We start from the raw sequence: 24,443 nt of genomic DNA, 5'->3' as shown, positions 1-24,443 counted from the left end.
TTTACCAACATAATTCAGCCAGGGGATAGAAAGCCTGTTACCTAAAGTCACACAATCCATTATTACTTCCCTTTTAAGACTTGCCTCTTTATTGCACCACACGCCCACCTATGGCAAGAGTGGCGCCAATCTTATATTGTCTGAAATGTACTCTAAATTCAGTTCGGAGTGTAAAATGAAGATTGCGCTTGAGGGCGGGAGGTTCAACAGCCCTCTACAGATTTGTTTTTCTTCTAGTTGTATAGCAGTCACATTCTGACACCCCCACGCTCAGCTCCATATATAGCTGTAGGAATGCATTGCATTTTATACACTTCAATAAAAGGGGAAATTGTAGACCTGCTGTTTTTTTTTTTTAAAGTTAATGAGAGAACTTGACGACCTTCCAAGTTTCCGCCGTGCTGTGTTTACTTGTGTCGGCCAGGTATTGCTTGAGGAAAAATCGAAACCCAGGTAACAAAAATCCCAATCGCACTAAGAGAATTTTCCCCCATTTTTAGGACTGACACAGTTTTCCTACCAGGCCCACAAGCCATGATGTGCGATTTTCCAAAATTTGCTTCAATATCTAAGCTGCGCATAAATAACACAAAAGCATCAACCAGGCTACGTTATGCATGAGGGGTTCTAGCCAACAAAACTACGTCATCAGCATACAGTAAAGCCAGAACAGCAGAGTTGGAAATTTTCAGCACCTCCAGAGTTGAATTTGATAAATAGGCACTTAAACTATAAATATATAGAGCAAAAAGAAGAGATGCTAGCATGCACGCTGTCGTATCCTGCTTGTTAAAGGGAAAATATCGGACAGTTAACCAGATTGGCCGTATCGCACCCTTGCGCCAAGACTTTCATGAACACCATGCAAAAAGTTGACTAAGGCAACATCTACCTCTAATTTAATCAGTCACAGCTTACTTCTATTCAGACAGTTCAAATCGGTTGACAGGTCCATGAAAGCCAGGTACAGTGGGCAGCCCCTGGCAACTGTATAGTTACTTATTATCAGATGTAAATTCATGCACTGCTCAACTGTACCAAGGACTGGAGTGAGGCCATACTGACAAGGGGATAGTATTTTAGTCTCTGTAGCCCATAGTTACAAGCGGTTAAAAATGGTCCTCCCCAATATCTTAACAGAGCTGTCAACCAAGGATATGGGCCTATAGCATTTGGGTGACCCCCTATCTTTTTTTGGAAATTGGCACAGTTATAGAAAGTGACCAAGACTCGAGGATCCTATTGCACAAAGTGTTATTGAAAACAGTAAGTAAGGGTCCCCACAGATCAGAGTTGCATCTAAATAGGTCCATGGGGATCCCATCCCGACCTCGTGCTTTGCCGCCAGCACTAGCATGAATAGCAGCCTCAACCTCTTGTACAGTAACTTGTAATGAATTCAAGTGGGCAAGGGACTATTGCAAAGCATCCTTGCACTCCCTGTCCCTCTCGTTTTTTAATATAAACCAGTAAAATGCGTTAACACATTCTTGACCTGAGATATTACTGCTCAAAAGGTTATTTGGACGGGATTCTCTGATAGAGCCTATTTATTGTCCCCCAAAATACCTTGCTGCTTTATGTGCAGCGGCCATTTCGAGCATATCCCAATCTTTTCTAAATAGGAAGCACTTACGTTCTTTGGCCTTTTTATACATCTGTCTAGCTTCCTGAACTGCATTTTCATCCCTGGAGGTTGCGGCTAACGCCTTCCTCAGGCAACGATTAGCGGCTGAGCATTAAACCAGCGAGGGCATTCTGACATGGGTTTAAGACGTTTCAATAAAAAGTTCTTGACAATGGCACATAATAGCTGAAAACTAGAAAATAGCTTGTCCCTGGACCCTTCCATTAGACCGCCCAGGAAAGTCAGGTTTTCTTTAAAAAGGCCACTTAAAGTCACTGCAGGATCTTTGAGGTGCCACTCTACCCCTTAGACCATCATTGTTGTGTTTGGTAATGCCATAACACACCGCTTGTCTGTTATCCTTGTCAAATGGAAAAACACTATCGACAAAAAGGGCATTGTGATTGCTCCATTTGGTTTCAGTCACTATGCTGTTTACACACCAATGCAAGCAGCTTTTGGAGGCAAATATATAATCATTGATTGATTCTCATCCCCCTCCTCTAAATGTTGGCTTATCTAAACAAGAGCATTTAAAATAGTTAACTGCATCTACCAGATCCTACCGCGCAACTGAATCCCTCAGGTTCCGACTCCTTGAATCCCATTGGGCAACGTCCAAAAGTTGTGCTCTTGGAACTTAGCTCTGTTTTTTTCAGTATCCATCTTTGCATTAAAATCCCCACGGATTAAAATTTGCGGTTGAGAGTTTATACTCTTCCCTCATGGCTTCAAACCTGCAATAAAACAAAATAACTTCTCAAATAGATTACCATAGGAGTTATAAAGATCATTATCATAAAAATTAACTAAATATAAATTAAAAGAACACTTACAATCCTGGATGAGCTAAGCTTGATAAGGTGAACCGCTCATATTCTTGATTGATACTTTAATTCTGACGTTAAGCTTAACCGAGATGGCAAGGCCTCCATTGGCTCTTCCATACGGAGAGGCAACAGCTGGGCAACAATAACAGGAGAAGCTATTACAAACAATTGATGAAACATCCCAGGTTTCATGAAGAAAAATAAAATCAAAATTATTAATAAAAGAAAGCCATTCTGGATTGTGGATCTTACTTTTAAGGCCAGCCACAGTCCAACTAATCTAAGCAAAATGCTTATCACCATTTGAGCCTTCTACTTATGTCTCTCTCTCTACATCCCTACCAAAGGGGATACTACATTGTGACGGTAGGGTGGTATTAGCTGTATCCAACCCAGTAACAGGAGCACATGGGATCGTATCAGTAATAGAATACCACTTTTAATGAATATGTAACTAAAGCATGAAGTGGTAGCGTACTGTCATTTCCAGTAATAGAATGTAAAAAAAACCACTAAAATGACCCGGAATTACTTCCCTGTCTGTAATACATAGGTAATTTCTGAGGGCCCATATACTGTCAATCCTGACTGTTAAGGTCCATTAATGGTTCAAAATGGTTACTACACACACCATAAATATCATCATGAGTCTTTGATGCTGACAGTGCCGAAGGTAAAACTGTATGCTGTCCAAGATCGAAAGGCCTATAAAAAAGCCAAGAGACGGAGCTTTAACATCACCATTTGTGTCAAAAGCCTGGGACAAAACAATTTCCGCATTCAGAGGGTACCTAAAATTAACAATAATACAGTCTCCTTAGATGGACTTAATAGATGGTCTGTCCCAGGCGACTCGTCATGCCAATAAAATATTTTCATAGTCTCGCACATCAAAATTGGACCAATTGACCAGTGACACACCTTATTACGAATAATGGAATTACAATGGAAATTGGGCACTAGGGGAACACCAGCAAAGACAACAAAGTATGAGCAACACGGAGGAGGCTATTTATCACCCATAGCTTTGGGACTTGTATTGCAGACTGAAGCTGTTGCGAGACATTACCAGATGTCCCTTGGGTCACAGTAGAAACAGACGAACTGGGTGCGTGGACTGGGGCTACCTGGCACAAACTAGGCTGCAGGCTCAGTCTGGGCCACTGATGGCCATTAGCCTTTAGAACTTCCTGAGTAGTAATTATAGAAAGAAAATCCTCCTGAAAGAGGATGGCTCAGTGTAGCTGCATCAAGGCTCCTTACCTCATTCACAGTCCCCTTTTGAAGCACCTTCTGCTGCTCCTGTGATACAGTCAAAAGTTTCCCAATTGTTGTCTGTAGATTATCCAGTCTCTTTCTGAGGATTCAAACACTCTTTCAGGGAAGCTAATAATCTTTAAAAAGCTTTATCCCATCCGAGGTTCTGTGCGATATTCATGTTGTTCTGTTCACTAATGCCTGACATTGAAGGAGGAGATAATGAGACAACAGCATGCCTAGCCTTTCTCTTGCGCTGAGCAGCTGGTGAAGATACTGGTAGTGCACAAGCTTGCCATTCCTCACTGGGCTTGGGTGCAACTGTGCCAGCAAAAAGCTGTCCCTGGCTAGAGTCCAAAACAGAGCTTGTCATGTTTTCTGCTTTACTTCAGACCGATAGGGAATGAAGTGAAAGGAGTGCAGCACGCTTAGCCTGGTCATGAATTTATTAAGGCACTTCCCAAGTTACACAAAGATAATAACGTGAACAACACACATGGAACTCTTAAAATAATCACAGTAAAAGAAAAATAATGATCAAAGAAAATACAGTACATCAACAATGAATGAAATATATATATATATATATATATATATATATATATATATATATATATATATATATATAACCGCAAAGCTAGAAATAAGAATTAAAAATGCATCACCATGGGGCTTGACTCCGACATCATCCCTTGTCTGCCAACTTCAGGTTGTGGAACCCTGGCCAACTGAGACAAGAGAGAAAAACCCTGATGGGGTTATTCTCTGCGCAGTGCGTCCATTCCTACAGATGAGTTCTTTCTTCCCTACCTTATATACTTTAAACAAACTTAAGAGGAAGGTTCTAGAAACCCCCCCTCCTTTGAGTAAGTTGTGAAATTCAAGTGCTGGCCGTACCAGGTCCGTGTTGAAAAAACAAAGACACTGGCCAGATCTCAGTGTGTTTCCAAGACTGAGCTGTACTGTGCTCTATCATAAACATTCTCAGACTGGTACATCCTTTCTCTACATTCCTCCCCCATGTTATGTTCCCTTTCCTAGTGAGAAAAAGCAAAAACACTTTGGCAAGCTGTGGGTGGAAAGATACCTGTGCCACCAGTGTGACAGCGCTTGAAGCTAAGCTAAGTACAAAATGGAGTCAGTGGTCAAGGTGGAACCGGTGATTAAATACATATAGCATTACATTATGTCAAATGAATCAAGCGCTCTCTCCATAGCTTCTGTACCAGTAGTAACAGGTGCTGATCAAATGCACCCTAGAGACAAACGGCTCTCCGCCAGGTCAATCTGTTTAGGGACGACACTTACAGCTTTAGCCAGAAATAAATCTATTGTTGTAGAGTTACCCCATAATGATGCCTTGCTACAGATTGCCTTCTTTTTCCCCATGGTTCCTCTATCAGATACTGGCAAGGGGCTAGTAGAGTGTGGCCCAAGCTTATCCCTTGAGACAGGTCACAAATAGCACACCACTTACTATTTGCAATAAAAGTATGTAGCTTCATTCCTCTAGCTGTGGCAGTTGGAGTGCAAGATCCCATAGTCAAGAGGCAGTCATTAAAGAAGTTCTTATGGTCATTAAGGGTCAGTAATTTGTTTGCTTAAGGATTAGTTCTCAGCCAGCTCAGTTATGTGATTGTCCATATCTCTCACTCAGCACCTAACTGGGTGTTTCAATGCCCACCCCTTCTCTGCCATCTGCATGATCTTCATGATTACTGTAGGAAGTTGGCTCTGTATGCACTATTTCAAAGTAAGGAATAGTATGCACAGAGTCCAAGGGTTCCCCTTAGAGGTAAGATAGTGGCAAAAAGAGATAATACCAATGCTCTATTTTGTGGTAGTGTGGTCGAGCAGTAGGCTTATCAAAGGAGTAGTGTTAAGCATTTGTTGTACACACACAGGCAATAAATGAGGAACATACACTCAAAGACAATTCCAGGCCAATAGGTTTTTGTATAGAAAAATATATTTTCTTAGTTTATTTTAAGAACCACAGGTTCAAATTTTACATGTAATACTTCAAATGAAAGGTATTGCAAGTAGGTACTTTAGGAACTTTGAATAATCACAATAGCATATATACTTGTCACATAAATCACATATAGCTATTTTAAAACTAGACACAGTGCAATTTTCACAGTTCCTAAGGGGAGTAAGAGTTTGTTAGTTCTTGCAGGTAAGAAAACCACCTACGGGGTTCAAGTTTGGGTCCAAAGTAGCCCACCGTTGGGGGTTCAGAGCAACCCCAAAGTTACCACACCAGCAGCTCAGGGCCAGTCAGGTGCAGAGGTCAAAGTGGTGCCCAAAACGCATAGGCTTCAATGGAGAAGGGGGTGCCCCGGTTCCAGTCTGCCAGCAGGTAAGTACCCGCGTCTTAGGAGGGCAGACCAGGGGGGTTTTGTAGGGCACCGGGGGGGACACAAGTTAGCACAGAAAGTACACCCTCAGCAGCACGGGGCCGGCCGGGTGCAGTGTGCAAACACGCGTCGGGTTTCCAATGTAAATCAATGGGAGACCAAGGGGTCTCTTCAGCGATGCCGGCAAGGGGAGGGAGGGTTGGGGGGGGGGGGGCTCCTCTGGGTAGCCACCACCTGGGCAAGGGAGAGGGCCTCCTGGGGGTCACTCCTTCACTGGAGTTCCGATTTTTCTGGTCCTTGGGGCTGCGGGTGCAGAGACTTTACCAGGCGTCCGGATCTGGGAGTCAGGCAGTCGCGGTCAGGGGGAGCCTCGGAATTCCCTCTTCAGGCGTCACTGTGGGCGCTCAGGGGGGGCAACTCTGGCTACTCACGGTCTTGCAGTCGCCAGGGAGTCCTCCCTGAAGTGTTGTTTCTCCACAAGTCGAGCCGGGGGCGTTGGGTGCAGAGTAGCAAGTCTCACGCTTCCGGTGGGAAACGCAAGTTGTTTTAAAGTTGCTCCTTTGGAAACAAAGTTGCAGTCTTGGGTGAACAGGGCCACTGTCCTCTGGAGTTTCTTGGTCCTTCTAGAGCAGGGCAGTCCTTTGAGGATTCAGAGGTCGCTGGTCCTGGGGAAAGCGTCGCTGGAGCAGTGTCTTTTCGAAGTGGGGAGACAGGCCGGTAGAGCTGGGGCCAAAGCTGTTGGTGTCTCCGTCTTCTCTGCAGGGTTTTTCAGCTTAGCAGTCCTCTTCTTCTTAGGTTGCAGGAATCTGAGTTCCTTGGTTCTGGGGAGCCCCTAAATACTGAATTTAGGGGTGTGTTTAGGTCTGGGAGGGCAGTAGCCAATGGCTACTGTCCTTGAGGGTGGCTACACCCTCTTTGTGCCTCCTCCCTGAGGGGAGGGGGGCACATCCCTAATCCTATTGGGGGAATCCCCCATCTGCAAGATGGAGGATTTCTAAAAGTCAGAGTCACCTCAGCTCAGGTTGCCTTAGGGGCTGTCCTGACTGGCCAGTGACTTTTTGTTTCTCATTATCCCTCCTGGACTTGCCGCCAAAAGTGGGGGCTGAGTCCAGGGGGCAGGCATCTCCACTAGGTGGAGTGCCCTGGGGCATTGTAACACGAAGCCTGAGCCTTTGAAGCTCACTGCTAGGTGTTACAGTTCCTGCAGGGGGGAGGTGTGAAGCATCTCCACCCAGAGCAGGCTTTTGTTCCTGTCCTCAGAGAGCAATGCAACGGGTCTCGCGTTTGCTCATGTTAGAGCTGATCGCGTTGTAAACTCCTAACCCGACTTTTCACCTATCGGGCAAAAGTGCATTTATGTACATAACCCGAAAAAGTGAAATTAACTATGTAAAGCGCTCGACTTCTGCCAAGCGAGATTGCGCTCGTAAAGGGAGAGGGCCTCCTGGGGGTCACTCCTTCACTGGAGTTCCGATTTTTCTGGTCCTTGGGGCTGCGGGTGCAGAGACTTTACCAGGCGTCCGGATCTGGGAGTCAGGCAGTCGCGGTCAGGGGGAGCCTCGGAATTCCCTCTTCAGGCGTCACTGTGGGCGCTCAGGGGGGGCAACTCTGGCTACTCACGGTCTTGCAGTCGCCAGGGAGTCCTCCCTGAAGTGTTGTTTCTCCACAAGTCGAGCCGGGGGCGTTGGGTGCAGAGTAGCAAGTCTCACGCTTCCGGTGGGAAACGCAAGTTGTTTTAAAGTTGCTCCTTTGGAAACAAAGTTGCAGTCTTGGGTGAACAGGGCCACTGTCCTCTGGAGTTTCTTGGTCCTTCTAGAGCAGGGCAGTCCTTTGAGGATTCAGAGGTCGCTGGTCCTGGGGAAAGCGTCGCTGGAGCAGTGTCTTTTCGAAGTGGGGAGACAGGCCGGTAGAGCTGGGGCCAAAGCTGTTGGTGTCTCCGTCTTCTCTGCAGGGTTTTTCAGCTTAGCAGTCCTCTTCTTCTTAGGTTGCAGGAATCTGAGTTCCTTGGTTCTGGGGAGCCCCTAAATACTGAATTTAGGGGTGTGTTTAGGTCTGGGAGGGCAGTAGCCAATGGCTACTGTCCTTGAGGGTGGCTACACCCTCTTTGTGCCTCCTCCCTGAGGGGAGGGGGGCACATCCCTAATCCTATTGGGGGAATCCCCCATCTGCAAGATGGAGGATTTCTAAAAGTCAGAGTCACCTCAGCTCAGGTTGCCTTAGGGGCTGTCCTGACTGGCCAGTGACTTTTTGTTTCTCATTATCCCTCCTGGACTTGCCGCCAAAAGTGGGGGCTGAGTCCAGGGGGCAGGCATCTCCACTAGGTGGAGTGCCCTGGGGCATTGTAACACGAAGCCTGAGCCTTTGAAGCTCACTGCTAGGTGTTACAGTTCCTGCAGGGGGGAGGTGTGAAGCATCTCCACCCAGAGCAGGCTTTTGTTCCTGTCCTCAGAGAGCAATGCAACGGGTCTCGCGTTTGCTCATGTTAGAGCTGATCGCGTTGTAAACTCCTAACCCGACTTTTCACCTATCGGGCAAAAGTGCATTTATGTACATAACCCGAAAAAGTGAAATTAACTATGTAAAGCGCTCGACTTCTGCCAAGCGAGATTGCGCTCGTAAATTAGAGAAAAAGAAGTCCACTAGCCCGATGGAAAACAGTGAGCCTCGCATGTTTTCTGTACTTGGTCGCTGCGCTCGAGGAGGGCTAGCCACCGGAAAAGGAATGAGTTATGCCTGCCTTCGACGAATGAAAGCAAGCAGATTTTATTAGGCAAGCCCACGAACCAATAAAAAACACTGACGTGAAGTTGATAGGGCTCCGAGCCCTTTTCTAAATACAAAAGAGTCTTGCTGCGATACGCATGCGCGAGCACATGCAACGCAGGCTCGACCCTAAAAATGACAAATTCATGAAGTAATATTGCAAAATGTGCAGCATTAGGCCTTTAATTTTACTTTTCTTGCCACATAATTTACTCAACCCTGCCGCATAATTTGGATCTCTTGCTGATTCCAGTGGTCCTGCTCTTACTTCATTAACAGCATTGTCATTGGGGCGGGGCAATAATCCATGGTTCAAAACTACCACTTTTAATGAATATGTAACTAAAGCATGAAGTGGTAGCGTACTGTTATTTCCAAGCAGCAGATTTTACATTTTAATAGCTGCAAAATGTTTGTCACATGCAGATTTACTGATACTACAATATAGTGTACAAACAGTAATGTTTGGAAATCAAGCTTGTGCAAATATTTGTCATTTGGACATCACCAAGTAAAGTGTCCTGATTTGTTTTGCTCCTATTTAAGTCTTTGCATCACACTTTGAATTACAAAAAAGTGCATTTGTAACTCCTGATATATTTTTAAATATTTGTACATTTATTTACAAGATATTTAAATGTGTTAGAAAAACTGACCTCCTACAGCCTTTTGTTTCACAATGTTTGTCAGAAAGCTCACTTTACAAAATCATCTAACTGTAGTAAGAGGAAAGAATTAAGCACCATTCAGGACAAGATAAACAGCACTTAGTAAAAAGAAAAACTGACATTTGACATCTGCCCTTGAACAGACCGTAATTATGTCAAGCTAAAACAAGATTTAAAGGCATTTCTATCGTTCATTCTTTTTCTGAATGAACAGAACACCTAGTTTGATGGCATGTGTGACTATAGATACACGTGCTTTGCATAAATCTGCCATCTAGTGTTGGGCTTGGAGTGTTGCAAGTTGTTTTTGTTCGAAGAATCTTTTTGAGTCACAAGATCGAGTGACTCCTCCTCTTGGTGATACTGCGCATGGGCACCGAGTCCTTTGTTAGATTGTTCTCTCTGCCATCGGGTTCAGACATGTTTCCTCTTGCTCCGGCATTTCTCATCTCGGTTTCTTCCAAACTTTCCCTTCTGTCTTTATTTCAGCAACGCTATAGTATTTTGATTGTGTTTTCCCAAACTTAAAGTACTCAATGGGAATTCCTGCGTCGGGTTGGTTTACCGCTGTTTGGGGTGTTGACGCCCTTCTTGGGCCTACTCCTTCGGGTGCAGTCAAAAAATATGCAGGGCTGATGGAACAGACTCCATTTAGTTTCTGTCCTCGATGCCACTCCAGATTTCAACACTGTTCAAAACCTGGGGTGTAATTTGTGCTTGTCCCTGGAACATAAAGAAGAGAACTGCAACACATGTAGGTCTTTTAGAGCCAGTAAGACTCTCTGAGACCAAAGAGCACGTTTGTTAGCGATGGCGTGAAAGACACCGGACGACACTCCCGACATCTTCAGAGAGGAACATTCATAGGAGGAAATCTGACATCAGGCAAGCGCCTCTATTCAAGATTCCGAGTCAGACGTCGAATCTGACTGAGAGTCAGCTGATTCCTGCAGCACCACATGTGAGTACATCAGCCCCAACTTCCCATCTAAGGACTTTGAAAAAAGCATCTAAGCTTGTCTTCGGGCTGTGATCGGATCTGAAAGTTACATTCAGATGCCCCGCCCTACGGCTCGGCACTGAAAATTGCCAAGACGTTTTCGGCATCAACCACGGGTTCCACAGCACCCCACACAATCTCAGTTGAGTTTTCAATCCGACTATTTTGGCTCAGAGAAAGAAGCCTTTGACGTCAGTTTCGGAGCTAACACCTTCAGTTCGACAAAAGGCTTCCATTCCGAAAACGTCAGAACCGAGGACAATGGCTTCCAAGGACACCACTCTTTAATTTGGAGCAACTTCACCAGTGGAGCTAATTCTGGAACTAATGGACACGCGTCAGCGCCAGATCCACATACAGAAGGGAACAGGCAAAATAATTGCTTCTCCCACTGTTCAAATTAAAAGGAGACTTACCTTTCAAGAGACATCGGATACTACTCATCCTAAAAAAATCTTGACGGGCAAAGACAAGGTTCCAGATCACCCTCAACCTTCTCCACCTCACTCTCCTGTACTTCCTCTTACTCCTCCACCACCACAATCTCCTACATCTTTTATAGAGGCACAATATTTTCCACAAGGGTCATCATCGCCTCATGGAGTTGAAATAGGTAAAATTCCACAGGATGTAGATGCATGAGATTTATATAATCCAGATCCCATACTCTCCAATGACCCTGATTTGTATACAGCAAGGCCTTCACCCCATGAAGATTCAACAGCTTAAAATCAGATTATTGCATGAGCAGCTGCATACAATAATGTACATATGCACACTGACCCCATTGAAGAAGATTTCCTCTTTGATACTTTGACCAGCACTCACAAAAAGAGTCAGTTCCTACCGATGTTGCCAGGTATGCTTAGACATGCCACAGATATCTTTAAAGAACCTGTTAGGGCAAGGGTTATTACCCCAAGGGTTAACAAAAAGTCCAAGGCAGCACGGTTGGATCCTATATTTATTAAATCACAAGTACCTCCTGTCTCTATAGTCGTAAGTGCAACACAAAAGCGTGCTAATAGTCAGTCCACAGGAGACGTTCCTCCTCCTCCTGATAAAGAGACCAAAAAACTTGATGCAACCTGGAAAAGAGTAGTTGCACAAGCTGCTAATCATTGGAGAATTGCAAGATCACAGGCACTTTTGGCAAGATACAATAGGGCCAACTAGGAGGAGATGGAAAAACTGCTTCAGTACCTTCCACAGGAGCATCAAAAAAGGGGTCAGGAGACAGACCCAGAAGGGCAGGCAATCTCAAACAATTCAATTAGATAGATGTGCCATTGATTCAACGGATACTGTGGCACATGGTGTAAACACCAGTGTTTATTATAAGAAGGCATGCTTGGCTGAGATGCTCAGGCTCCAAGCCAGAAATACAACAGGCAGTTCTCAACATTCCTTTCGATAAAGAACACTTGTTTGGCCCAGAAGTTGATACCACCATTGACAAGCTGAAAAAAGATTCAGAGACAGCTAAAGGTATGGGGGCCCTACTATAACTACACCAAGTAGGGGTAACCTTTGTAGACTACAATTTAGGAGAGGTTTCAAAACATCTTCTATCGAGCCCTCCACCTCCCAGATCAAACAAGGAACACACCTTTACAATAGAGGTTCCTTGAGAGGCTCTTACAGGGGCGCAAATAATAAAGGCAGAGGTAAGGCATCCACCTCTAGCGGTTCTGCCTCAAACACACGTCGGTGACTGCTTACAGATTCCTCCAACACACACCTCTCCAGTAGGGGGGAAGACTAGCAAATGTCTATCCCCAGTGGTCCAATATCATCACAGATTGTTGGGTTCTATCCATTATCCAACATAGTTACTGTCTAGAGCTCATTTCCACTCCACCAAATATCCCCCCTCGGGTTCAAAAACTTTCACACAACCATCTCTTTCTTTTGAAAGAAGAGGTACAAACCCTTCTTCTCAAAGGGGCTATAGAACAAGTTCCCCTGTCTCAACAAGGGTTAGGAGTATATTCCCTATACTTCCTTATACCAAAGGAAGATGAGTCACTAAGACCAATTCTGGATCTCTGACCTCTTTACCTATTCATCCTTTCAGAGCATCTGCATATGGTTACTGTGCAGGATGTTATTCCCCTATTGGCGCAAGGCGATTACATGACCGCCTTAGATCTCAAGGATAATTATTTTCACATTGCCATACATCCAGCACATCACAGATACCTCAGATTTGTCATTGGGGGAAAGCACTATCAGTTTGAGGTTTTACCACTCAGGGTAACAACCTCTCCCAAAGTATTCACAAATTGTATAGCAGTAGTTGCCGCATTCCTCAGAAGACAACATATTCATGTCTTCCTATACTTGGACTGGCTCATCAAAGCAGATGCCATTCAACAATGTCAGAATCATACATTGTACACAGTAAATCTTCTACACACTCTGGGATTTACAATCAACTTCCTCAAATCCCATCTCCAACCCTCACAGATACAGCCTTCTCTGGGAGCAATTCTTAGTACTCACTCAGGATTGGCATATCCAAACCCAGCTCGCATTCAAGCCTTCCAAACACTTCTGTCTCAATTACAGGAGAACCACACTTACACATTGAGAATAGTATTGCAGCTATGAGGGATAATGGTTCATGCATTGCCATTGTTCCTTATGCCAGACTACACTTGCATCCCTTACAGCAATGTCTAACTCGACAGTGGTCTCTGTCACAGGGTCCTCTCCAGGATCTAATTTTGTTGGACCGCCAGACTCACCGCTCTCTGCAATGGTGGAATCCCATCAACATCTCCAAGGGGTAGACCTTTCAAGACCCTGTGCCCCAGATAACGCTCACTACAGATGCAGCACCGATAGGTTGGGGGCTCATCTCAACAGCCTTACAGTACAAAGCAGGTGGGATCCAATCCAACAAACATATCACATCAACTATTTCGAGTAATTGTCCCTTCTTGCTCAGACAATTTGGAAATGGGTAATTCCACATCACATTCAATTACTGGCAGATTATCTCCCAGGAATGGATCATCACTTTGCAGACATCCTAAGGAGGATGCAGTAACAAGTGTACGAATGGGGAACTTCACCAACAAGTACTTCACCAATACTTTCACCTGTGGGGAAAATTCAAAATGTCAAAACCTCACGTCCAGAAACCCACATACTCAGTCCAAGGGCAATGCTCTATGGATGAATTGATCAGAGATATTTGCTTACACTTTTCAGGCTCTCTCACTCATTCCATTTCTGGTTTGCAAACTGAGACAAACATCACTCACCATGATCCTTGTAGCCCCCACACAGGCATGTCAGCCTTGGTACACAACACTGTTGAATCTCTCTGTGGTTCCCCACCAGAAACCTCCCAACAGACCAGACCTGACTCAAAAGCGAGGACAAATCAGACATCCAGACACTCAGTCTTGCAATATGGCTCCTGAAGTCCTAGAGTTTGGATATTTTCAACTCCCCTCTGAATGTATGGACATTCTTAGAGAGGCACGCAAACCTACGACTAGAAAGTGTTATGCTGCAAAATGGAAACATTTTGTATGCTACTGTCATCCTAAACACATTGATCCACTCAAAAAGCAACAGTGCAAGACATTGTTAGTTACCTGCCACATTTACAAAAGGCAGATTTAGCATACTCCTCCGTTAGACTTAATTTAGCAGCTATAGCTTCTTACCTCAAAATCAGACAACATATTACTTTGTTCAGAATTCACCTTAAAAGGGTTATTCCACCCAGGGTTCCTCCAGCATGGAACCTTAATGTTGTCCTTTCTAGACTCATGGACATCTTTTTTATATTGTGTGTATATATACATAATATGTCACCTCACCCACCTGCTGGAAAACAATCTAACAAAGGACTCTATGCCCATGGGCAGTTTTACCGAGAGGAGGAGTCACTCGATCTTGTGACTCAAAAAGATTCTTAGAACAAAAAAACTTGCAACACTCCAAGCCCAATAGTAAATGGTGTACTTCTGCAAAGCATGTGAATCCACAGCACTACATGCCACGAACATATGTCTACTGGGTAAGTAACATTTTCCTTCATTTCCAGCTGAAGTTCCACCAGAACGGACCAGTAGGTCCTAATAATAGCTCTACCTGATAAAATCTCACTCTCCATAGCGAGTAGATTCTTTGAGACCTGAATGGTCAATAATGAACTTAACCAGTCACCGTATGGTGGATATGCCATGGGGCAAGAGACAGATTAGGTTCTTTGTTAAAGGTAGTCACCTAATAATGTGCCAAGTCTTGAAGCAGGTCAAAACATTTATGCTTGGTCATGTTGTCAAACACTTCATAAGTGTCAAAGACCAGAGCACAGCCATCACTCCATTCACTGAAATTAGGCTAACATGAAGCTTTAAATTGAGAAGCCTAGCTCAGGAGCTGAGATCAGCCCAAAAAAAAAAGAAAATTAAGAATGCTATTGGCTTCAGGGTGGTGCTAGTCATTCACAACTGTCTCTGAAACCCAAGTGACTTACAGTGTGTTAAGTTATTTGGATTTCTTGTATCCAGAGAATGTACTTTGTTCTGCTAGAATGAGACAACAGCCAGTTTCGGGTCACACACAGCGCTCAGTCTAGGGAAATAATTAATTACTTTACTCCGCATTTGTGAACCAATTGGAACTGTTGGTTTTGGCAAATTCGTCTAGGTAGCGAGAGTAGGGGTCTTACTAATTTTAAATAGTAAACTTTGATGAAAAACTTGAGAATGGCATAGAAATGAGTTTTGGAGTGGTCGCGTTTAAACTTGTTAGCTAAGCAGGTGTAGTAGAAAAATGGTGAATGAGATTATTAAACAAAGCTTTATTTTAATCTCTGGTCTTCTGCCTGTGTTCAGTTTAGGGTGATCAATGTTAAAGTTATTTCACATTCTTTAGCTAGTCTTTGTGCTAGATTTTGTTTTTTGGGCAGATATACTTAAATGTTATCAGAGGTGAAAAACATAAGCTGTGGTCTAACTTCAGTTTGTTTTTTGAAGTAGATTTTGAGATTGTTTTTATTTTAGTTTAATGCGACAAATTCTGTTTTTTTTTTTTGTGTTTTTTTTTTTTGTCTTGTTTGGTGTTTTCCATTTTCTTTCTCTCGGTTTGCATATTTTCATTACAAATAAACATGAGCTTTGTACAATAAAATATTACTTCCATCCAGAAAAGCTATCCTGCCTTATCCAAGGTGATCTTTAAGTAAAGAGGTATCTGCTTGTGCTGCACTCTCCTCTAAACACTGAAAGCATGTTCTGTTAAACATGTGTATTATTTAAAAGCACTAAATAGGTATACCTTGTGTAGTAAAAAAAAGTAGCTGTAGCTCAAACTTGCTGCCGTCTGTGTTGAATGAGTGTTGCGAGGGAGCAATATTGTCTGGCCTCTCTTAGTAGTGGGGATTGTTGCTACTTAATTCACCCACATGATGGAACATGTTTGTGTAAAGGCAGACCCCCTTGTAGAGTTGAATTTTTAATACAGTCAGCGAGTCTGCTGTTCAAACGCCAGGAACTCACTCCGAGGGAAGAACGAATCTACTGTCTAGCCTCTAATTGTTCTCCCTGGGGCCCCTATCTATGAATATTTCATGCCCAACCTCACGGGTTCTTAAGTTCTGAAGCCTTTCAGGATTTAGTTGTTAGCGGGCTAGAGAAGATTCTTCTCCCAACACCCCTGCTTGATTTATGGCTTCTGCAGTTAGCAGCCTAGGGCTCAGACCCCCAACACTTCTGCCTGTTTGAAGTATTACGTAAAGGACTGGATGTATAAGAAAGTCTTGTCTGTTTTGTTTGTAATTTACCGGTGAAAGGACAGAGAAAATATAAGGCTGAATTGTCACAAGCTGCCTTGCCCTCTGTGGAATTGAACAATTCTCATGAATTTCAGTTTGAATTGGAAATGCAGCATGCTAGGAAAAAGTAAGAAAGCGAAGGCAATGTTTGTCACAAAAGGATCCACTAGTAGAGACTTCTAAAGAAGAATGGAATGTGGCAGTAGCAGTCTGTCCTTTTGTTTCACATTCTGTTGTGGTTTTCTGCTCCAGATTTGAAGAAAATCTGGGATTGTTGTGCCTAAAATGTAACCAATGGCCCCAAAGTGCTGTAGCCAATCTCCCTTCAATAGTAGTTAAAAGAAAGAATGACTGACTTAACAGCTTTAAGTGGGCGGTAGTATATGTCAATCAACAGCTCTATCAAATTATATTAATGCTATTTGTTCAGAGCTCCTACTGTTGTGTACTGTTTTCTCATGATCTCTTTCCATGCCCTCTTTTCCAGTCACTGCTGCTGCTGGCTTACCTCATCAGGAATGGGTCTGAGCGTGTAGTTACCAGCGCCCGGGAGCATATCTACGACTTGCGATCTTTGGAAAATTACCACTTTGTAGGTGAGCATGATGGTTATTTCTGCCAGTGAAAGCTGGCTGCATGGCCTGAGGTTGTCAGTCACAGATATGAGCCCCAGGAGTCTTGATGTTCTTGTTAGGAAAGAGCTGCTCAATAAGAGCCGTGAAGATGCCAGGATGTGTGCCCCAGAGTATTAATTAGTGCAGCCAAGAACATTCAGAGCTGCATGACTTAACAGAGCCCACACCGCTGTAGCCTGGGCTTTCTATTAAAATATGCACAGAGCTGGGCCTCCTGGGGACAATGAGAGGATGCCTTTAATTATACAGGACTCTCCAACTTCTAAACATACATAGCTTTCAAGACACTCATCAAGCCTTGTCTGCGCTGGCAGTAGAGCCAGGCTGATAGGATGGCACAGAGTAAGGCTTTTAACTGGGCCTTTGTGTGTGACCTGTTGAGGCAGTTTATATGGGCCTGAAAGTGCTGATTGTGTATGGACATAGTATGGCTCTATAGTAGCTGTGTGTGCATGTACACACTGAAGATGAAGTTAGGTATGAGTCTTGTTTTCTGTGCTGAACATGAAGGAGAACCGTATGGAAATTGGGTCCTGCTTTAGTGTGCTGATTAGGGCTTAGTCTGTGCCTGATGATAGCGCACTTTGCTGAATGTGAATGACGTGAAAATGGAAGTGTAACCAGACAAGAGCGTAATCTGAATATGGCCTGGTCACATTTAAGGTGCATTTCATTAGGCGCTTCACTGCTTTTTCCATGATGTTATTTAAATTTGGTTTTGCGGCAAGAGACTTAATCCTTGTAATTAGCACTTTCAAAAAGTAAAGCCTGGGTGTTGACGATGCTGGGCTACTTTAAAAAATGTGTTAATTTGGGTAAATGTGTGCTTTCCTTAGTGTGCGAAAGTGATCTCTTAACAAGGCGGCAGTGGGTTGGGATAGGCTGACAGTTTCTTGGCATAAATGTACTTAATTGTATGAACAGAGGGCTTATGCTTCAAAAAGCTAAATGATCCGCAGTGTGAAATTATCAAAAAGTGTTTGGGTGTAAATGGCCTTTTTTGACAACTATGCTAAGATTCATTTGCTTTTTGGACCTTAACGGTATTGCACAGCATCCCTGGGGATACTATTAATGTTCTGGGTTATAGCAGGAGTGCCTTTTGCATGGACTATAAAAAGCCTAATAGGGAAAAAATTTTTGTTGGAGAGGTATATATTAGGGGTTACCCTTTGCCTGACTGATAGATGTGATTATCAGGGAGTTGATTTTTCCTTCCCACCTTTAAAACCCTCTCACCTGGAAGGAACTTTAAAATCTCCTTCAGCTACGGTACTACATGAAAGACCAGTTTACATGTATTGGAGCTTAGTTGCCAAGCTTTGAACTGTATTTGACTCCAGGCCAAATGCAAAAACACTTACCTATAGAAGACTAGAGAGAATACTGACTCATGTAGTGGAATTTAAGGCTGTAAAATAATTTGTGAAGCCATACATGGAAAAAATCAAGAAGTAAGAATGCAAGACACTGGAGCTGCCACTGATAAAAAGTCACCAGGCTCATTTGGGCCAGAATTAATGTGAGAGATATCTAAACAAAGCACAAAATCTTTTGTACCATTTTATTTTTCAACTTAAACAAAATAGCAAACAATCCTGTAATAGCTAATGTTGGGTGTGGGTACATTGTTATTATCATACATTTAGTAAGTAACATAGCATTAGTCAGCTCACAATCATGTGACAGCAAAGATGCATGAAAGAGATCAGTCCATGGCACTGCATGTACAGTATTCACAGTCCAATTCATGATATGATGGTTAGATAGTAAGAACAAAGCACAAGATGGCAGTCACTGAAAATAACTCTGCTTGTTGAATGTCTGGTATTCAATAAAAGTAATTTATAATCACAAATTCCTATTTTACTGGTGTGTTGGCTTTAGCATCTTCCCCTAGAAATACTGCTAAGGTTGACTGCACAACCCCACAAAGCCCTGTTCAATAGGCTGTGCATTAAAAAGACCTTTGCTTAGAATCGCAGCCAAAAGTATATTTGGCTCAAGCCAGCAAATACGTCAATGTTGACTGCGTTTACGGATTTCGTGGGTTCCCATCTTGGAAGTACTTGGATTAAACTTTTTGTTCAAGTAGGTGTTTCCTTGCAGTGATCATGGTGAAGAAAGTCACCAAACAACAATTCCTTGCTAGTGTGACAACACAGGAACTGTCACAATGGTTGATTTGCATGTTTCCCATAACGCTTGTGGTGGGAAGGCGTGAGGGACAGTTCAAGCCCACCACAGGAGATTCAAAGTCTGGTTTTGGTTACTCAGGAGAACAGTTCACCGAACCATAGAACTGGTAGTTTTAGGATGTGTCACAGAATGCTAGGTCAGATAAGTTATTTAAACTACTTGAATGATAGATGCATCTTGGCTTCTGATGTATCCTTAGTAATGCTTGCAGGTGCTCTGCACCACAGCACTAATCACCTATAGATCGTACCATACTTCCTCAACTTGTTTAATTGATTATAAGCAGTCCAGTGGGTTTTCCCTTTTCAGCTGCTGTTATGACTGCTGGTGTCTGCTGCTTTGCCAAGCTTAGGGATTTGGAAAAACAAATGTCCATGCAGTGGATATGCATTTTGGTAACCTCAGACAGGGTAGATTACAAACTAGGCAATTAGTCTGGTTCAGGATGCTGCAGTGGCCTTTGAGAAGCAGAAAAGGCACTGTTTAGTGAAAATCGATAGCACCCTTGTAAAGATCTTCCTAGCATAGTCCTGCACACATCCTTCATAAAACAGCAATATTTAATGGTCTTCAAGATGTAGTGGATTGGTTCCTTTGAAAATATCTTGTGTAAGAACATTCCAGTCCTCATTTATATAGTCTTGAGAGAGAGTCACAATGGAATTTACCGTAAAAAAAACTATTTCTTCTAAACCATTGCTGCAACTCTTCCCTTCATAGTTCATGGCAATTGGCATACAAGCAAATGAATTCACTCTGTGTGCGAGTTGTGAATTGTGCTGGGACGAGGTGCTGCTCTGTCTAGAAATGATAAAACATGTCTAGACACTGCAGGTAAGTGCTTGCATAAACTTGGATTTAGTAGCTGAAGGAAACTTCGAATACTGATGGATAATTTGTTGTGGACAATTATTGAGAGCATTTTTCAAACAATTACTCTTCCTCCCCATCTACCCCCACCACCAAGGTGAACACTGAGCTAGAATAGTAACAATAACTTGATTGGCAGGGGCAAAGGTCTGGGTTCATCCCTAAATCCAGTAGCATCCCTAGTGTTCTACATAAGAGACTGGTTAACCAGTTCAGGTAAAAAAAACAATCACTCCCAAAAAATAACGGAGTCACTTTCAGTGGGCAAATTGGAAAACCATATAACAGGAAGCACTGAACAACAGATATTTGAGATTATGGTGGGGAACGTTGAAGTAGAGAATCCGGCTCAGGACCAGAATGGTTAGGCCAAATTAACTGATCTGGAATATCTGCAAACCTTTAAGAAAGGAGTGAAAGGCACAGGCTAAGGAAATGATAGATGACTGGTGATGTTAAGGAGCTAAACATACATCATCAAACAAACCTTTATTCGGCTATAAGCCATAAAAGGATATTACAATAAGAACATCATAAAATAATCTTATAAATAAATAATAAAGGCAGTTGCATAAATTTCAATTAGTAGTCCTAAAATCAATATACAATTATAATCATAAAAAGACATTTAATCCCAATGCTGTCAATCAGTTTACTAGGATCTTAACATAGGAGTTTAACATAAGAGTTCGGTACAGCCTACATTACTCTATAGCCTCAGGCCCTCCCGATCTCTAATATATGATACTGCTAGCAGGAAGCGACTTATTCCAAATACTATAAAGGGAATGGTGCTGGACCTTAATAGTCTTAATGCTTCTTTGTAGTTCCTAGATTTTAACAAATTGGCTGAATCCATTTCCTCCTAGGCTTCTCATAAGCTTTACAAAACAATAGAACATGTTCTATGATTTCAGTAGTGATCATATTGCATAGCCTGCAATTAAAGTTGTGACTGTCCTCACTCTGGGGGCCCCATTTAGTAGTAAATGCCTTAATTTGAAGGGTTCCATATCTGAATTTCATATATAGTGATTTTGCCCACCTTGGCTGAATTATATGGAATGGTTTCTTACCTGTAACTCCAGTTCTCTCGTAGGGGTATTTCCATGATAGTCATAAGCACTGAATAGTTCCGCGCGCCTGCGGGGACCCCGGAGCACTGGTGTGAAGTATATTCTTAAGTGCAAATATCAACCCTTTGAAAAAAGGTTTGTCAAAAAACACTTAAGAATAACACTGTGCAGCCTATGTGAACAGCTACACAGGCCAAATTGTTGAAAAGAAAAAAATCAATATTAGTGTAAATTCAAGTTCAAACACCTATTTATTTTAGAAATGTAATAACAAGTACATTCTCATACTTTATTTACACCTCTGATGAGAATAAAACAATGCAGGGCAGTGTAGCCCATAGGCTGCCATTATACAGAATGTAAATAGAGCTGTGCCTTTAAGAAAGTAAAGTCTTCCTGTATCCCATCATGCACAGCAAAAGGCAGTTGCCTCAGTTCTTTTTTAAGGCTTTTAACCTGGAACAACCTTTGTTGGAGTACCAACATCAACAATATTTATGGCAACCTTTTCTATGTGAACTCCACCGGGGAGGAGGGAGGGTTGCTTATGACTATCATGGAAATACCCCTACGAGAGAACTGGAGTTACAGGTAAGAAACCATTCCTTCTCTCGTAGGGGATTTCCATGTATAGTCATAAGCACTGAATAGACTTAGAAGCCCATCCCCATAACCGCGGTGGAGTAGACAGAAAAAATACTGCCAAAACACAAAAGTTATGCAAATAAGTTCTTAGGCAAGGCCTGTCCAACCTGCGCATCTGCCCTAGCGTCTGTATCAAGGCAGTAATGCTGAGTAAAGGTATGGACCGACTTCCAAGTGGCAGCCTTGCATATTTCTGCCAAAGGGATATTTCTCATCAAGGCTGTAGTAGCTGCCTTCCCTCTACAGGGAGTGCAGAATTATTAGGCAAATGAGTATTTTGACCACATCATCCTCTTTATGCATGTTGTCTTACTCCAAGCTGTATAGGCTCGAAAGCCTACTACCAATTAAGCATATTAGGTGATGTGCATCTCTGTAATGAGAAGGGGTGTGGTCTAATGACATCAACACCCTATATCAGGTGTGCATAATTATTAGGCAACTTAACAAAAAACAAATATATACCCATTTCAATTATTTATTATTACCAGTGAAACCAATATAACATCTCAACATTCACAAATATACATTTCTGACATTCAAAAACAAAACAAAAACAAATCAGTGACCAATATAGCCACCTTTCTTTGCAAGGACACTCAAAAGCCTGCCATCCATGGATTCTGTCAGTGTTTTGATCTGTTCACCATCAACATTGCGTGCAGCAGCAACCACAGCCTCCCAGACACTGTTCAGAGAGGTGTACTGTTTTCCCTCCTTGTAAATCTCACATTTGATGATGGACCACAGGTTCTCAATGGGGTTCAGATCAGGTGAACAAGGAGGCCATGTCATTAGATTTCCTTCTTTTATACCCTTTCTTGCCAGCCACGCTGTGGAGTACTTGGACGCGTGTGATGGAGCATTGTCCTGCATGAAAATCATGTTTTTCTTGAAGGATGCAGACTTCTTCCTGTACCACTGCTTGAAGAAGGTGTCTTCCAGGAACTGGCAGTAGGACTGGGAGTTGAGCTTGACTCCATCCTCAACCCGAAAAGGCCCCACAAGCTCATCTTTGATGATACCAGCCCAAACCAGTACTCCACCTCCACCTTGCTGGCGTCTGAGTCGGACTGGAGCTCTCTGCCCTTTACCAATCCAGCCACGGGCCCATCCATCTGGCCCATCAAGACTCACTCTCATTTCATCAGTCCATAAAACCTTAGAAAAATCAGTCTTGAGATATTTCTTGGCCCAGTCTTGACGTTTCAGCTTGTGTCTTGTTCAGTGGTGGTCGTCTTTCAGCCTTTCTTACTTTGGCCATGTCTCTGAGTATTGCACACCTTGTGCTTTTGGGCACTCCAGTGATGTTGCAGCTCTGAAATATGGCCAAACTGGTGGCAAGTGGCATCGTGGCAGCTGCACGCTTGACTTTTCTCAGTTCATGGGCAGTTATTTTGCGCCTTGGTTTTTCCACACGCTTCTTGCGACCCTGTTGACTATTTTGAATGAAACGCTTGATTGTTCGATGATCACGCTTCAGAAGCTTTGCAATTTTAAGAGTGCTGCATCTCTCTGCAAGATATCTCACTATTTTGGACTTTTCTGAGCCTGTCAAGTCCTTCTTTTGACCCATTTTGCCAAAGGAAAGGAAGTTGCCTAATAATTATGCACACCTGATATAGGGTGTTGATGTCATTAGACCACACCCCTTCTCATTACAGAGATGCACATCACCTAATATGCTTAATTGGTAGTAGGCTTTCGAGCCTATACAGCTTGGAGTAAGACAACATGCATAAAGAGGATGATGTGGTCAAAATACTCATTCGCCTAATAATTCTGCACTCCCTGTAGTAGAGTGGGCTTTTGGCCTAGCACCGAGGGACTTGTTCGCTAACTGATAACATAACATTATACATGAAACAATCCACCTGGATAATGATTGCTTAGACGTGCCCTACCCTGTTCTAACTGGGCCATAGTTAACAAAAAGCTGTTGTGATTTACGTAAGCATTTTGTCCTGTCCAAGTAAAATTTCAAAACCCTCTTTACATCCAGAGAGTGCAGAGTTCTCTCAGCAGGAGTAGCTGGATTTTGAAAAAAAAAGTTGGTAATGAAATGGTTTGGTTCACATGAAAATCGGAGACTACTTTCGGTAAAAATTTTGGATGAGTCCTCGTTACCACTTTCGCAGAATGAAAAACCGTGTAGGGTTCTTGAGCGCAAAGGGCCTGGATTTCGCTGACCCTACGCGCTGAAGTGATTGCCAGCAGAAAAGCAGTTTTCCATGTGAGATGCTGAAGTGATGCCTTATGTATTGGCTCGAATGGAGGTAGCATCAGACGCGATAGGACAACATTCAGTTCCCATGGAGGAGATGGTCTTCTAATGGGAGGAAAAACCTTTTTTAAACCCTCCAGGAAGTCCTTAATAACTGGATTCGAAAAAAGGAAGTTTGTGAGGGGCTCTTTCTGTATGCTGTTAGAGCCGCCAAATGTACCTTTATTGATGACAATTGTAAGCCCGATTTTGCCAAACTTAGCAAGTATGGCAGAATAGACTCCTCTCCGCAGGATATCGGGTCAATGTTGTTGTCTAAACACCCCACGCAGAATCTCTTCCACTTGCTTGCATAAGTGGATCGTGTGGAAGGACGCTTTGCTTCTTTCAGGATTTCCATACAATCCTGAGGTAAGTTCAAGTGTCCATATTGCACTAGCTCAGGAGCCATGCTGCCAAACTCAACGATGAGAGGTTGGGATGGGATAT

The 24,443-nt window shown here is 43.1% G+C and overlaps 1 protein-coding gene across 1 annotated transcript in view; it reads left to right on the top strand.

Annotated features, from left to right (window-relative positions):
* CLINT1 (clathrin interactor 1) overlaps positions 1–24,443 on the top strand; it is a 447,297-nt gene that overhangs the window by 160,977 nt on the left and 261,877 nt on the right. Inside the window, exon 4 of the mRNA XM_069199652.1 lies at positions 16,793–16,901. Within this exon, the coding sequence (XP_069055753.1) occupies positions 16,793–16,901 (109 nt within the window). The remainder of the gene's footprint in view (positions 1–16,792; positions 16,902–24,443) is intronic.

Source organism: Pleurodeles waltl, chromosome 7 (assembly GCF_031143425.1).
Source record: "Pleurodeles waltl isolate 20211129_DDA chromosome 7, aPleWal1.hap1.20221129, whole genome shotgun sequence".
NCBI lineage: Eukaryota > Metazoa > Chordata > Amphibia > Caudata > Salamandridae > Pleurodeles > Pleurodeles waltl.
This window is presented reverse-complemented; position numbering and strand designations above follow the sequence as displayed.